This window comes from Microchirus variegatus (assembly GCF_963457635.1).
Source record: "Microchirus variegatus genome assembly, chromosome: 16".
Lineage (NCBI taxonomy): Eukaryota > Metazoa > Chordata > Actinopteri > Pleuronectiformes > Soleidae > Microchirus > Microchirus variegatus.
The window spans coordinates 14,426,630-14,444,290 of NC_139817.1; the positions used below are offsets into that span (position 1 = coordinate 14,426,630).

General features: G+C 39.6%; 1 protein-coding gene across 1 annotated transcript; it reads right to left on the bottom strand.

Annotated features, from left to right (window-relative positions):
- Positions 1-129: 129 nt before the first annotated feature.
- gpsm1b (G protein signaling modulator 1b) lies at positions 130-14,354 on the bottom strand (the record flags this gene model as incomplete). Its single annotated transcript, XM_083902229.1, has 14 exons — positions 130-330; positions 801-1,006; positions 1,125-1,284; positions 6,557-6,733; positions 6,819-6,889; positions 8,050-8,164; positions 8,284-8,392; positions 8,468-8,623; positions 9,233-9,348; positions 10,342-10,465; positions 11,191-11,333; positions 11,435-11,570; positions 13,127-13,348; positions 14,206-14,354. The coding sequence occupies 14 exons, from the start codon at positions 14,352-14,354 to the stop codon at positions 130-132; spliced, it is 2,085 nt and encodes a 694-aa protein (XP_083758355.1).
- Positions 14,355-17,661: the final 3,307 nt, after the last annotated feature.

The following is a 17,661-nucleotide window of genomic DNA, read 5'->3' on the forward strand; positions in this document are numbered from 1 at the left end:
TTATGTGTTGGTTCAGCCTTGTGCTGTTTCTTTGTTTGTTTGTTTTTTTAAATGTTGGCTCCTCCCTCTTTCATTTCTTCTCCTTTTTTTTGTTTGTTTGACGTGAAGTGCAGTGTCATTCACCAAGTCCTAGCTGGAAAATCCACCAGGTGGCTCTGGATCGGAGGACTCGGCTTCGTCTTGGTCGTCTGTGGGCAGGTGGACGCGCTGCTCGTCCATGCGCTTGGCCTGCACCCGCTGGATTAGACTGAAGAAGTCTTCATCAGGCACTGTGGGGGCGTGGGGGCCGGCTTCTGGCGGGGAACACCGCTGATCATCAATTCTGGAGGACTGTTGTAGAAAGAGTGATGGCAAATGTGACAAAGAACTCCACTGTATATACACTACCGTTCGAATGTCCTTAGAAATGTCCTTATTTTGTAAGGAAACACTTTTTTTTTTCAATGAATAGAACATTAAATGAATCAGAAATACACTCTATACATTGTTAATGTGGTAAACAACTATTCTAGCTGCAAACGTCTGGTTTTTAATGGAATATGTACATAGGTGTATAGAGGCTCATTTCTAATGCTACATTGTGTTTGCTAATCGCGTTAGAAGGCTATTGGATGATTTGAAAACCCTTGAAAACCCTTGTGTAATTATGTTAGCACAGCTGAAAACAGTTTTGCTGCTTTGACGAAAGGGCAAAATTATTTTTACCAAAGGAAAAATATTATTTGCTAAAACTTTCTTGATGACAACCCACTGTATGTAACGCAAATGCGGTGGCCGTCATATGAGAATGGTCTTCATACCTGGCACTTGATGAGCATGTTAAAGAAGTCATCACTGGGCTCCTGATGATCTCCCTCACCCACCAGGTGACCTAGATTGTTGTGAGTGATCCTCAGGCCTGGAAGGTTACCTACATTAACCCTCTGGTCATCAAGGCGGCGGCTCTGCGAGCTAGCAATCAAATCGAAAAGCTCCTCAGTCTGAGGGGAAGTGGTGATTGCAGGATCTAAGACAGGAGAATGAATATGTGTTTGAGGTGCAGGAATTGGTTTCAGTCGTACACGTCTAAAAGTTCACTTGTCACATGGTGTTCCAAAAACATGATAACTGACGACCCCACTGACCTATCATATCATTCAGGGGAGCCACAGAGTTTGCGGCATCTTCTCCTTCGTCTCCGTTGGCGTCATCAAAATGGCAGCGCTGGTCATCCATGCGGCTGCTCTGGAACTTGCTGAGGAGGTCAAAAAAACAGTCTTCATCGGATGGGTCACTGCCCAGCTTCTGAAAGATAAAGAAAAAAAACATATAGTAAAACACTCATGTGAGCATCTCAAAATTAATCCTCAACTATTTTGATAATCAATTAATCGCTTTTTTCATGATTAAAACAAGATTTCTGATTGTTTTAGCTTCTTAAATGTGAATATTTTCTTTGTTTCTTTGCTCCACATAACAAAAGAAATCATTAAAACTGAATCATTTTGGTTTGTGGACAAAACAAGACGTACGAGAACATCGTCATTTCCAGGTTTGACAAACACTGATCAACATCTTTTAACATTTTCTGCCATTTTATGGACCAAACGATTCATCGAGAAAATAATCGACGGAATAATAATTACTAAAATAATTGTTAGTTGCAGCTCTATATACTCGCACTGTTGGTTTTTTTTGGGTTTTTTTCATGTCACTTAACAATTTCTCCTAATAAATATGCAGCTCAGACGTGAGTAATCGCCAAGAGGACACAGTTCACGTAGTTTTTGCTGCACGACTTAATTAAGCAGAACTGTACTTGGATCACAGAAACATAATCTGCAGGTGAAATGATTAAACTCATTACCATTATGAGTTGCATAATGAGGATTATCAAGATGACCAGCTTGTGGAGGTGATTAACTACACAAGGGACGGCCTTCTAAGAGAGACAATCTTGGCCTAGATACTGAAACTGGGACAATATCATGATGTATAAGACATTCATGCACCTGAAATAGTCCACCTTGGTGTTATCCTTAAAAAATTTAATTAGTTGTAGCTGTTTTGAGGCACTCTTTGAGGCATTATGCACATAAATTCTTATGTAAAGCTTAAAAGGAGAGGGACGATCTGCTTGTTTCAGATCATAGGGCACTGCTGGAAATGCACATGCAACTCTAATCAATGATCGGCTGATCGATGATTCATTACCCTGAACAGCCAAACACCCTGACACCATCCACTGTTTGTGGATAATAATGACCTCACACCCAATGTTACTCTCCAGTTATCGCGCGTTGAAGCTGTGCGAGTGGTGTTGACGCGTGCAAGGAGGGAAATGTTTTCGTTCCAAATACACCGAGCTGGAAAAGCAGAGGAGGAATGTATCATGTTTGACCAGCGCTGCTGGAAAACTCAAGTCAGGGCCGCAATAATAATGGCAGGGATGGACAAAACTGCTTACAAAGGAATTTAGATCAGATAAAAGCAAAAGCAATACAACATAAAAACAAGCTGCTGTGCCTTGAATAGAAGAACAACAGAAGGCGGAATCATATCTTCTCAAAGGCCTTCCTTAGAAATTCCTGGGGTCTGTTCCACGAAGCCGGGTTTACTTAGATATCTGGGTAATTGCCAAGTAAAATCTAAATGAAAATAGAGTTGAAATTGCAAAGCCCATAATTAAATTATATTTAAAATATATATATATATATATATATATATATATATATATATATATATACATATACATTATACACACATATATGTACATATATACATATGTATACATATATATATATATATGCATATATTGCTATTGACTAAAAATGGCAAACTGATTCAGTATTAATGACTTAACTTCAAAAATCGAAATAGTTTGGCATTATTTAAAAAAACAAAACAAAAAAGCGCAAAGAAAATTGCACAATTAAATATTATGAATGTACTATTATGATTACTTTTTTTGCACTGCTTATTATATGATCCATTCAACTTAAGTCCACTGAAATAAACATGAGAGAACCCCATTTAGCCTATTAAAGCTCATCATGTGGTTCCTGCGGCAAAAAATAACAATAAGCGAAGTAAAAAGACTTTGTCTCACCTTAACAAGAACAAGTCTCAGGTTAACAGAAGCAGACGACTACAGGCGCCGCAGAGGGTAACAGACAGACAGAGTCCTGACACCACTTTAACAATGTCACGTACGTGTCAACAGTGTCGCGATTGAAACTTGCACGAACAAACAATCGACACATTCAAAACCAGCCCTATTACAAGATGCTCTACTTCTCTACTAAAATACTTGTATCAGAAAATCACCGTTAGGAAAAGGAGTAATAAAAGAGTAAGCAATATAGAATGAACACAGAGGTTGCAAATATCAATGTCAGTGATCTAAAGAAAGTTGGTAACCTCTTCGTACCATGGTGGTATTCGAGCTGTAAAACACAAGTGAATCATCTTACCAGCACCACTTCTTTTTGTCCTCTATCTAGTCGACTCCCCCTCTCTTTCTCGCTTATCTCTCTCTCATTGCTGTGTGAGCTCTCTTTCTTCCTTGCCCTGTCCACACATCTCGCTCATACCTACTTCTCCCCCTACTTTACATTGCTCTCTCTCTCTGCTCATTTGCTACACTCGACACCCTCCCTAAAATTTGCACTCCCCCTGCATCTCTCCGTTTTCTCTCCCTCTCTTTCTCTCTTTCCTACAGGCCATTTTTGTCCTGTTCACTCACTGTGGGAAAACAACTCATTATGGGAAGCAAAGGAGAGGGGGGCTGAGCCTGCGAGGAGGACAGCAGTTCTGTGATCAAGGTCACATTATCGGGAGAGAGGGAGAACTGGTGCTGGAGGGTGAAGAGGGGGGCGAGAGACGGGCACATCTATGAGCAAATTGCATGCCAGCACTGGCAGTGAGCAGAGATGATGGCGGCACATTAAAAAGTCCTCCCCGCAGTTGTTATTTACTTGCTCAGTGCACACTAATCAGGTGTGACTTACAGCAGTTTCCTCCCTGTGTCCTTGTTGCCCCCCCCTCCGATCTGCATCTCCCCTCACTTCCCTCTATGTATTGTCCAATTATAGTAGGGCAAAGGTAGAGAACAAGGGAGAGGAACACATGATGATGATGATGATGATGGCAGGAAGGAGGGACAGAGAAGGACACAAAGTAGGGAAATCAAGTTCTATGTGTGTGACCTACATCTACCTACCTATCTGTCCTAAAAAAAAACAATCAAATTGTGACTTTATTTGGCTGATGACAATGAAATTAAGGTATGTTTGCAGTGTTTTTTTAATCCTATTAAAATGGTTCACTGATGTTGACGTACAATACTAGAATGTGAACTTTAAAGCTTCTATCGCTCCCTGCGACCTTCTGAGTAAATGGCAAAACAAAACTCAAAGAGAGAGAGAAATGTCCTTTTTGGTGTTTTTTTCTGCAGTATTTCTGTTGTTTATCCGTCTTTTACTTTTGCATTACTTGTCCAGACTGAATCCAGCAAGCATTGAGCTGTGTGGTGCAGACAGGTAGACCGACACATGGTGTAGTCGGGCAGTCGGGGGAAAAAATATGATTGTAAAAAGTTCTACTGAACGTCTGTTTATTTTTGAGGAGTAGAATCCACGGCTGAGACTTTTTGTGGGCACTTGTTGGGGGTTTTCAGCCATAGTGCTGATATATGAAGCTTTACTGGTGCTATTTGCTTCTTTTGCCTCACCTCTGCGTCACTCACTGTGTGCAGTGTGGCAATGTCACTACAGACATATAAACCTAAAAATTGCCACACTGAGAAACACAAAGGAAATCATGTGGAGTTGATAGACTTAATCAGCACTGTGTGAACTCATTTGTTCATATTTAAAAGTAACACACTACACAGCTTTTAAGGCTCAACTTAGTTTCAAAAGGTTGGTGTACTACGTCTGTTCTTACAACTGTTGACTTATAATTAGCTGCTGTGCCCAAAAGCATCTGTCATCTGGTTAACAAGAAATGTGAACTTCATTATCTTCAAACAATAGATTCTTCAAAAGGTTCAACAAACTTCCACAAAGTTGAGGAAGTTGTCGAGTATCTTTTCTTATTCTATACAGAGGAGAGCAGCTCCAGTTCACAGAGCCACAACTAGGATTTAAAGACTTGAAAACAGGTTGTCACCGAATAGCAGCATTTCATTTTGGTTGCTATTTCCACTCTGCTGTGATGACCGACCATCATGCAGACCAGTAATCTCCTCTGGTTTCTGGAAGAGCAGCATCCTGATTACAACAATTAGCATTGTCACAGAAATCTGGGCGTGATTAGGTGCCACCACAGCAGCTGTGAAATGACATCTGCGCTAGGAATCGAGTTCACAGCAAACAGATCACTGTTGGAATTTAATGACAAGATACCTGCATAGCCTGACATCTGACATCTTTTGGCGTGAGCTCATGGGAAATTAAAAAGTAATGCTCCTAATTTAATCCCTGCCTAATTTTGCTCATCGTTTCTTAAAGCAGAAGCCCTAAAGACACGTTTGAACATGAGATGAGGAACAGAAGAAGTGAAAGTCTAAGTCATAGAAATGTATTCAGAGTTTGAGCAATGTTTTTGTTCGATGACAGGAAAATACCAATGACATTTAATTTTACTGCTCTCTTTTGAGTCCAGTAAAATGTAGTGTAGCATAGTGTAAGGGTGCTTTCACACCTATAGTTTGATTGCTTTGGTCCACACCAGTCTGAAAAATATTGCAATGAAGCAAACAGACGTGGGTACGGTTTGCTTTCATATAGGCATAGCTTCACATTATGCATAGACCACCCCTTCAGGAAGGTCTCAGACTGGTTGGTTTGGTGCGCACCAAATGCTGTAGGTGTGAAAGCACCCTAAATCTTACATTTTGATGTCAGTCATGTTTGTTATTATACACAATTCAAAAGGATACAGTTTATTTTGTTGTTGTTAATTAGATAGATAATTTGCAAGAGCTTGTGTGCCTTGATAGTTGCAAGGCTATAGCTTATCGGTAACACATATTCACCACATTAAGACCTTTTGTAAGAAAAATCTTTTCCTTTATTTCTTAAGCTTAAAGGTCACATAGAGTGGTCCTGCTCCTCATTATCAAAACATTGTTTTAACAGTGTTTAAAAATATCTTCGTCACCACTCCCTGCCGCAGTCTCTTTTATGACTTTGACCTGGAGTCAGACCCAGAGTCAGAAGACACTGTCGCTCGTGAAACACCTCCACAACGGATGTTATTCTTCTTCTGCGGTTCAATATGTGCTTAATGATTACTAATAAAGGGCTAGTATGCTACTTATATACGTTAGTAAGCACCTAGTTAATGATGAATATGTGTTCTCTAATCTAAAGTGTTACCAGCTTATCTTTAAAGCAATGGCTGAAATTTTGGGAAATGAGTTAGATAAGCAGGCCGATACAACAAAGCTACCAAGATGAGTTGGTTAGGTTAGTTTAGCATAAAGAATAGAAACAGGGGAAACTAGGCTTATACGTGGCATGATATAGTGACAAAGTGAAAAAAGACGAGCCAAGACAAGAAAGCTACTCACTGGCACTGGAGGCGTGACCTGCACAGTGATGTCATCAGTGTCCACTGGCGAGTCCAACCACGGCCTCTCATCTGATGACTGACTGTCAGGATAGCCTTTCCTTTTCCCAGGCTGTGACAGCTGACTCTTGGATCTCCTGGATATACTTTCCAGGCTGGTTTCTTGGTTCTCACCATTCTACGTTACAGAAACATGACTCTTAGTGAGGGACTGAGCGATGTGTTTGAATCACATTTTGTCCTGTATGAGAAAGAGAGGTCACCTTATCTGAAGAGTACTTCCACAGTTCTACACTGTCCATGCTGTTTATCTTGGTGAATTTGGGTCTTGCTCCTACAGAAAAAAAGAAGAGACGAGTAAGCAAGCATAACCGTGAAATATAAATGGTCTGTATTTATACTTTTCTAGTCTTGCATAGTCTACAGATTTGCCATTCGCACCCTTTCACTCACACATTCATACAGTGCATCTACTGTTTGTGCAGGACCTTTTCTCTCACACATCTTTCATACCCAGGTGTCAGGAGCCGGGAATCAAACCCACAACCTTCCAGTTGAAAGACGACTCACTCACTGATCCACCGTCACCCGACAAATATAGTATCACACTCAGTTTTACTCTACATGAGCTGATTCAAGCATACAATGAGCTCTTTAGTGCCACTTTTGTCTGCTGCAGCCTGTCGTAGTGGTCCCATTAAGTTCACCCAAGGCTATGAGGTTTAGGGAGAAAACTGGGCAAACACTGTGAATAAGGGTGTCTCTGCCAGCTCTGCACCAGAGAGTGAAATGTAGGACATGGGTGTGAGTTTTCTGCCAGGGGAAGAGTTCATGAAAGCAAACGTCACACAATCCTCAGACAGAATCCTCTTTATTATGTTGTTTTAGAAACAAGCCTTCTTCCTGAGGCCGGGGCTAAAACAAGAAATTCTGCCATGTTTGTAGTTACACATCCTTTGCTGTTTATCTGTAATGTCTACCTCACCTTAGGACTTGTTGACGTGACCTACTTACTGTATGTACACAAACAGAAAAAAGCCCACACATAACTACAGGAATGAAAAGAGGAAATCCAAAAATTGTATGAAAAATAGTCTATTATCAGTAGTTTTAAGGTGATCAATAATAACAATGTGACTCACATGGGTTCTATTTCACTTCTATTCTATTTTATTTACTTGTACTTTACTACACACCGACACTAAAATGAAAATACGATTAAAACAAACTCATAAATCTAACTCCGCATTTCCACATTTTGAGAGAAACGTGTTTTTGCTTTCTTTCTAAGATTTACACAATGACAACAATTACAACTCTCAAGTCTATCCATAGAATATGAATTTCCTTCAGGATAATAAAAGTATTCTGATTCTGATTAATCTAGTTTTAAGAGCTGAAAAAACAGGCCTGGCACTGTCAATAATTCACAGAACCAGGAATCTCCAAATCACAGTACTAATAGTTCATCAGAAAGAGTAGAAATCGCCTCACCTTGCATTTCAAACTCTGAACTGGATGGCGACAGGTCACTCTCGTTGACACCGAGAACCTCCATTAGCTGCTCCACATTCATTCTGGCTGTCAGTTCGCCATTCCTATCTCCAATCTGAGGAAAAAAGACGGGCAAATAAATTAGGTAAAATACAAAAAGACTTGTCTTTATCAAATGTCTTTTTTCGCATCTATTTATTTTATAGAATGACTGTGTTTATGAAAATGTCACACTTCTTTAGAGATGTCCAGGTGCTTTCGGGCATAGTGTAGAGCTTGTTTGTGGTTTCCTAAAGACACGTATGCGTTTCCCAGACTCCAGCAAGCACGGCCCTCACCAACCCTATGAACATAAGCACAAATGTAAAACCATAAAAAATGATTCAGATGCTGAAGATGCTGTTTCATTACACTCTACCTGTCAGTAAGCTCATGGGCAATATACAGGTGTTTCAGGTGGTAGTCTATGGCCCTCTCATACTGCTGCAAAAGAGTGTAGGTGTTTCCGAGGCTGTAACAGGCCTGAGCCTCCATCACCTGGTCCCTCAGCTGCTTTGACAGCTGCAAGGTTTTCCTAAAGAAAGGAGAAAAGGGAATTAACATAGGGGGCAAAGGAAAAGATAAAAATGCAGGAAGATACATTACCGTTCAAAAGTTTGGGGTCACATAGAAATGTCCTTATTTTTGAAGGAATGAATATAACATTAAATGAATCAGAAATACACTCTATACATTGTTAATGTGGTAAACGACTATTCCAGCTGCAAACGTCTGGTTTTTAATGGAATATGTACATAGGTGTATAGAGGCCCATTTCAAGTGCTCATATGGTACATTGTGTTTGCTAATTGCGTTACAAGGCTATTGGATGATTTGAAAACCCTTGTGCAGTTATGTTAGCACAGCTGAAAACAATTTTGCTGGTTCTTTGACGAAAGCAATGCTTGAAGGGCAAAATTATTATTTGGAATAAAAATCATTATTTCTAATCTTGTCAATGTCTTGACTAGATTTTCTATTCATTTTGCAACTCTTGATGAATAAAAGTGTGACTTTTAAAGGAAAACAAAAAAAAATTGGATAGGTGACCCCAAACTTTTGAACGGTAGTGTACGTAGCAGTGAACTTGTACTTCAGTAACGTTTTTACATATTACCTCCACTAGATGTCAGACTACCCTCACCTGTAGTACTCTGTGGCGGTGTTGAACTGGCCCAGGAATATGAGAGCATTTCCAAGGTTACTGTAGGCTCGCCGTTCTGCCGCCTTGTCCCCAAATTCTTTGGCAATGGATAATCTCTGTGAATGACATTAATGCATCAAGTCAAACCAATAATGCACTGCATTAAGCTTCATTAAGATTAAGATTCTACCAAATGACCATGGTATTTTACCCTTCTTGAGCACTTTTGTAGAGCAACAGAGGCTGTTACACAAGTTCAAGCACAATTGAGCACATCGTGTCATGACTGGAGGAGTTGATTTGATCAAAGATATGTGATAAGATAAAGAGGAGAGACCAGGTTTCTCCCTTGAAGGAACAAGCAGTTTACACTGAAAAGTGAAAGTAAACACAGGGAAAGTGAGCCTGAAGCAATGCTTACCACTGACTGACCAAGAAACCAATTTCCTTCCCTTTTTTCTATATGAGACTATAAACTGCTGCACACTGAGTTTTGGTACAATGTGACATGGATCATCATCATCCACTTAAAAACTTGTAGAGGTGAAACATTTTGTACGGGTTGCAGCCATAGCTACCACAAGACAAAATAACACTATATCCTATTCACCCATCTTTGCACTGACTGAATAGATGCATGACAGGGAGTTATTTATGTGGTTTTAGACTAAAGGAAAGAGAAGTCAGTTCTGATATGATCATGTGATGGGCTTGTTACTCTAAAATGAATGCATTACTTTTTAAAAGTAACACAAATACATTATTTACTACTCCAAGCAAAAACGTTTTTGTAATACTTGTGTGTATTATGCATCACTGTGGTTTCAGGGAATATGTTTAGACAATATCGTAAAAGAGCGATGTGGTTTTATTTCAGTTTTCCAGTACAGTGGTGTTGTGCAATGTTTTCATTCTTTGACTTGTAATTCCACTCAGATCAAGTCTGCTTTGTGGCCAGTCTGGTGCAGACGATATCAAGGCCACTTACAAAGTCACACTGAACAGCAACAAGATAGCAGCTACCCTTGAGGTCACTATTCTGCATTCAACACAAGAATATAATTAAGTGTTTACTTTAGCCTGACAAAGACAATGTTAAACTTTCTCACCTGCCGGTGAAACTTGATTGCTTCGACAAAGTTTCCCAGCAGATAGTGTGTGTTTCCCAGGTTTCCGTATGCTCTTCCCTGAGCAGCTCGGTCCCCCAGTTCTTTCACCAAACACAAGTTCATCCTACAAAAAGGAACAAAGCAGCATGCAAACAGTATTGAAGCTGATTCTTAGCACATATACAAGTGTATAATTAATACACTCCGCTGCACAGGGATCCATTAAACAAATGCATCAATGCTGACATTAGAAATTAACATATATACTTTTGTTTCATTTCTTACAGAATTAATTATTTATGCACATTGTATTCACTGTAAGTGTGGTTCATCACTTTCAATTGTTTCCTACCACTAAGTTCTATTGAAATATGAAACAAATATAAGCCTGGACTTTACAAGACGGCATTTGAGGAGAGAACTATGAATTGTTGTATATAATATATAAGCTATAACATAATCAATAGATAGATAGATAGATAGATAGATAGATAGATAGATAGATAGATAGATAGATAGATAGATAGATAGATAGATAGATAGATAGATAGATAGATAGATAGATAGATAGATAGATAGATAGATAGATAGATAGATTGTCTATCTATCTATCTATCTATCTATCTATCTATCTATCTATCTATCTATCTATCTATGGGACAACAGATTGGAAAATAATGGGAACAATTTGTAAGAGTACATTTTTGCCAGAGTCAGCTTTTAAGGATGTAAAAGTGTGAAAGAGTTGTGCAAAGACGACATCCAAATATAAGTAACACCATCTGAGCAGATGTTGTGGTAAAGTAGCAGAACAAATCACTATTCATGCGTGTGGTGTACAGTACACACTCATAAAAGCCGGTAGCCCTTTGCAATGTGTCCCTGACATCAGCAGGCAAGTCTCCTGGTTCCTGGGTACAGCCCCATAACTGTTGTTTGCCTTTCGCATGGAACACATTCCCTATGTTGTACAGTGCTCTGGCCTCTCCAACCTACAGCCAGGAAATAAAGAGAAGATAAATGTTTTTGTTTTTTTGGTTTTTAAATCTGTTCGCATATATCAAGTATATAGTTTCCAGAACCTGAATGTTACCTTATCACTCTGTTCTTGAGAAATATCCAGATGTCTTTGACAGCACACAACAGCCTCATCAAAGCGGCCCAACACTTTTAATGTGTTCCCCAGATTCCCGCTGGCTTTTCCCTCTCCAATCCTGTCTCCAATCGTTCTGAGAAAGCAAAGACAGACGGTAAATTAAGGTAAATAACAACCATTAAGAGAGATGTTGCATAGCATGCTTTTAATTGGTTGCTTCCTTCCCAGGACCAGATCCCAGTGGCCCTGGGGAGACTGTAATGTAACAAGGTAATTCTCCCCAGGGTCTTTAATCACTTCCCTGCTGAATAACAGCTGAACTCACCACAGGGGAACAGATTACACATTGAAGCTAAATAAGACGGTACTTGTCGACTTTTACGATATGAAAATCCTCCCTGCTTTTTCATGGAAATTTCAAAATCCCTGACAATCCTTAAAGACATCAGACAAAGAATATCAGATCTGTTGGAGATGATGATCTGTTCCTTTTCCTCTGACACAACCTTCATATGAATCATAAATATACTGGCATGTCAATAAACAGCTCAGCACAAAGTAAATGAAAGTCAGTTTGAAGGGACGTCTAAGGGGGAAAGACCCTTGATTTATAATGCCTTATTCTACATAATCTTATTCTACCTCTATTACGACATGAATTTTGAATTTTGAACTAAGAATTATTAATTATAAAAGCGGACCTAGAACGGAAGTTCCTATTAACGCTGTTTTTTTGGTGTGTATCTTTATTACCTTGTTTATGAAGCCCTGAAGTTTCGAAACAAACAGTTCAGCCATTGCTGAGAACGCTGTGTTTATTGTAATCTCGGGGCTCAGCGAGATCTCTGAAAATCCCCTAATAGTTACATAACACCGGTTCTCCTGAACAGGCGATCGTCCTGCTCCGGGCACTAGTCCGGGCACTTCCGGTTGCGTACATTGAACCGCAGAAGAAGAATAACGTCCGTTGTGGAGGTGTTTCACGAGCGACAGTGTCTTCTGACTCTGGGTCTGCCTCTGGGTCAAAGTCATAAAAGGGACTGCGGCGGGGAGTCATGACGAAGCTATTTTTAAACACTGTTAAAACAATGTGTTGATAATGAGGCGCAGTGCATCCACCGTTCCAGAAGGGGGGAGATGCGCTTCTGAGAGCGGATATGCTGAATAGTACTGGCCAATCACAAGGATTTCAATCGGCTCGTTTACAGCAACTAGGAGGTTTTTGACCATAAAAACAAGTTAATGTATGTAAGTAGATCTCCATAACTATATTATGTGCAACAGGACCACTCTATGTGACCTTTAATTGAAATATATTTGAATGAATTAAGCATACAATGTTATACAGACGCAAAAAAAAAGGGCGCAAAATGTTTTCTTCATCCTAAGGGGGGCTTTAATTCAGAAGCACTGGCCTAACCCAACTAGTCGCTTACAGGAAGGAGTACTCAGACTATGAATCAAATTATTCAGGTATATTAGTCAGACTGTCTAGTTCAGTTTTAGTCGATAGACTAGCATGTTTACATGACATTAAAAAAATGATTGTCTTTTTCTGACTAAAATCAGACTTTAGTGTATACCATAGACAGGTTCCCAATCCCTAAAACTTCTGCTCAAAACCAGTACTAGCAACTTGAAACCATTGTTATGTAAAGCAGCTAGCAAAGGGTGTACTGTACAGCTTACCTGGCCAAAGTAAGGTCATGCTTGTGGTATTCCAGAGCTTTGCCATACTCCTTGAGGTAGAAGTAAGCATTGCCCAGCTGGCTGTAGATGGCACTGAGGGTCTTCAGGTCTTCGGTGCCGACCTGTACGGCTGCCTCAAAGAACGCTGTTCCCCCTTTAAAGTCTCCAGTCTTGCATAGCCGCTCCCCTTCCAAGGCCAACTCCAAGCAAGAGGCCTCCATCCTGAAGGATATGCGTACAAAAAAAACAGAAAGAAAATTGTCATTATGACATGAAATATATCAAAGTAAGCAAATGTACAGTAGTATGGCAGAGCAATTACTTCTCACAGTAAGGAACAAATTGTCAGTGTCACCATGACAACAAGATCTGTAGCCAGATATGTGGATTGTTGCCCTAGCAACTGAGTTTGAGCTCTAAGATGAGAACCTTGACAAGGTGTTACACATTGCGCTTGTTACTGCCCATGCACGTTGTTGTTTGCAAGTTTTTTTTTGCTGTAACTGACTTAGAATACAATTTTAGTCAGTGGTGTGAACCATACTATGTAGGGAATAAACAGATGTGCTACTACCAGAAACCATCCATCATGTGAGCAGACTTTAAAAGGGCCAAAATAATCATGTGCCAAATTGTTGAATGCTTCGTTTCCATATTGATATATAGATATGGTCCAACGTGAACAGGTTAGAGTCAGTGAGTTTTCCAGAGAGTATACATCCTAGATTAATTGCATAAACCAGGATAAATTTAAGAGCAGCCAATGTGGCAACAGGTCTAAATTCCAGATAAGGCACTAGAAGTAATAGGTAAGCAAGGATTATCCTTGAATCTAATTAATTTTATTAAAGGCCCTCTTAAAATAGTCTAACAGCAATTACAATTGCAGGCAGTTTTAAAGTGTGATAGAGATTTATTGTGACCGTTGTGACATTATTTATTTTATCAATGTTGTCTTATGTGCTAATTTTCTTAAGTTCTCTGTATCAAAATCATTGTGGATTATATATTATTATATATTATTATACAGCCACCGAGCAAAAACATGTGACAAATAAAACACAGTGTTATTGCACTACCTGTGCTTTTGCTTGGTTCTTGTCTTATCAACATACACCTGAAGCTCCAGGTGCAAAGGTCTGAGCATGGCTTGAGGTCGGGGTCCATGGTGAACCAGTCTACACATGGCTCTTTCAGCTCCAGTCAGAGGACAATGCTCAGATGCCATGCCTACGTTAAAAAAAATCTCAGAAACACGACTAAGTCTTCACTTTTGGTGTTATCAGCCGATGTGATATAACCAAAGGAATTACCAGCTACCAAATAAAGTCCATATGAGGCTCATATTGTCCACTGAATAAGTCCAAAAGAATCCACAAAGTCAGTAAAATTGCTGCAAAATTGGAAATATTCCATCTGAAAGTTTCGACACGCAGTCTGAAACCAGCCAAGAATCACATCTGCTTTTCAAGTTCTCAAGAATGTTCCAGAAACGCTCTGATGATGGACTCCCTGCTCCCTACGTTGAGACGTCCATGAGGGAATTGTAGAATATTACATGAAAGAGCGATTCAAGATCCATATGTATTGCTTCACAAAAACATGTCAAATAAAAATCAACGACAGGAGTCATCGTGGAGCAACATTTCAAAAGCGGGATAATCTATAGGGAACAACGAGTGAAATCAGTTGGACAACCGCCGATGACAATGTAGGGAGTTGCTAATCCAGTGTCATGCACCTCTTACAATGAGACCACACAGCAGCGTGAGCAGCCCAGTCTAATCCAGCAATCTGCCGACTCCAGCAGAAACATTAGGTCACCAGCCAAGACTAATAAGACTGCGAGCGAAGGGAAGTAGAGCTATAAATGAAAACATCGCATTTGTACAAAACATTTAACTAATTTACAATGAGAACTCTTCATTTATGTTCAAGTTATGTATATAAAAACCTTAAAATATAAAATAACACTCAGCTAAGTGCCACTTTTCACTTGCAAATAAGGTTTAACATCATGATTTTATTTTGAGATCTTTTTTTTCTTTGTTTTGGAGAATTCAGACTTTCACCTTTAGACATTGTGCCTGGAAGCTTTGTTTACAGACAACATTTCCATCTCCTTCCTCTCACATGCACATATAAGTACAAATATGTGTCCCCATACCAGAGTTATCCGTTGGACACAGCAGCAAGTGTCCCCCTTAGTGAGCCATGACGGTGTGACCGTGAGGCAGCAAGAACAATTCCAGGACACAGGAACTAAAGCTGCAAAATGGAATTTAGCCCTTATTCATTTAATGATTTACACCAGCAGCGCTTTTCATCCTCGACTTCTGTGAGAAGTTAAAGGTAAAGATGATGCAAGGTCAATAACTGACCTTTTGTGCTTTTCATTATCTTATATTACTCTTGACAATTTAGTGAGTTGGGGAAAAAACAAGTGTCAGTATAAAAAAAATAATATATGGTTCACCTAAGGCATTGGACAACAAAATGCCTGATGCAAGACCTTTTCTACAGAAATATTTTTACTGTTATTTAATTGTCAGTATATTTAAAAAAAAAAAATCATCACCACATACGCCAGCAAGTTGATCTTTAAAGATCTGAAACGCTGGTGAAATCAAACAATGAACTGTCTTCATCACAACAAGAGAAGAGAATTGTGCTGTTATGGTAGAAACAAGCCCTGGGGCAAATCTTTTAGAAGGTCTGGCAACAACAGAAGAAAAGGCATAAAGCGAATAGGGCTGGTTACCAATGTCGAGAACAGACAACGGGGAATGTGCAAACAAGGTCATGTCCTTGGAATAAAACAAACAAACCGTACAGCAAGGTTTAAAGAAAATGATATGCAGCTCTGAAATCTCTCAGCAGTAATGAATGGAAGCAATAGACTAAACAATAGACTTAACTACATCTGTAAATGAAAAGAGAAAATCATTCAACATGACACTAGAAACACATAATTTATCCAATCAATGCAGAGGCTTAGATTGGTGGAAGCAAGTCCTTGTAGAAGCATGACAATGAGGAGAGAAGAGAAGATGTACAGCCACAGATGGTAATGGAGACTCCATAAAGCACCACCCACTAGTAAAACTTTGTCTGTTCACAGCTTGTGGAAAATGGGTGTGCACTTAAGAAGGCCTGGGCGACATGGCCAATGAAAACTAAAGCTGCGCCATTGTAAAGCCAGAGGTAAATATATACAGTATCATCACTCGTCTCGATCAAAGTCAGTAAATAAAGAGGTACGACATGAGGCCTGGCTGAGGATAAACTGACAGACAGAGACGGATGAAAGACTGAGACTAAGGGGATTCAGGATATATGGGCAAGACAGAGATTAGTCTCCATGAGATGACTTTCAAAAGTGACTTTCTGTCCTACCATCTTTGTGGTTGGCAGAAGAATGGATCTGTGCAGTGTAGTGTGCCTCTCTCTGCTCTGATTACCACTCTAATTGGTCTGTTTGGGAGACACTCATCCCATAATAGCCTGCCTGTGGTCTAAGAGAGACAGTCTCCCAGTGTTGGTACCATGGCAGAGGAGTTTACATAGACTGGTTTCAGATTTGACCTTTCTCAGGGTAGAAATTCAAACAATCAGCATTTGTCACAATAGTCTAAAACTAAGTTTGTATCAAATCAATGTTTGTCTTTGGTTTGTTTCCAGCTCGATGCTTGAGCCACCACAACATACATTTACTGCAACTGCATTTCATTTCACCACAGTGAAACAAGTTCTTCAATAAATTGCTTTGCTTCTTTTCTCTCTCTTTTTTTAAGCAGTACTTCTATTTAAGTACAAGATAACAAATGAAGTGTCATACTGTATGAGTGATGGATACAGTTAGAGGAGCAAGACATCTTCAGTTCCAGTGCAGAACACCTGTCGCCCCCATGAGGAATTCTGAGTAATTACCAAAACCAGTGTTGCACCTGTACTATTCCTACCCCTCCACTACCCAGGTGCAAAAAGTGTTTATCAAATTGCTTTATGTTTGGCAATAAAATCCACTCCTGAAACTTTTTTGACATACGCCGTCTTGCTTCACAATAGCGCAATGTAGCCGGTTTGCTTCCGCTTTGCATCTATCAGTTATGATGTAGAAACAAATCCCTTCCTGTGCACAGTGCAACAACATGCAATAACCAGATGACAAGAGAACAAAACACCACTTTACTAAGAGAGTCGCACGGAGCCGATAGGCTTTAATCAGCATCATGAGTGAACTTGCATGGCGACAGCTTGAATGACTCTGTCTTTGTTCAAAATGAATCACGACAGCTTTGGTCATTAAAATTATTACAAATGGTCATTTCTTTCTGGGTTTTTTCCTTCTTTTTTTTCCTTTGGTGGCCCTCAGTCCAATGTTGGGTTCCTACATTGGCCCTCAGGTATCAAAACTTTGAGAACCCCTGTAGTAAACTATGTATCTTTCCACATCAAAACAAACACCTTTATTTTGAAAATACGTGAAACATCATCATAAAAATTGTTATTTCGATTTTTTACCCCACTTTTTC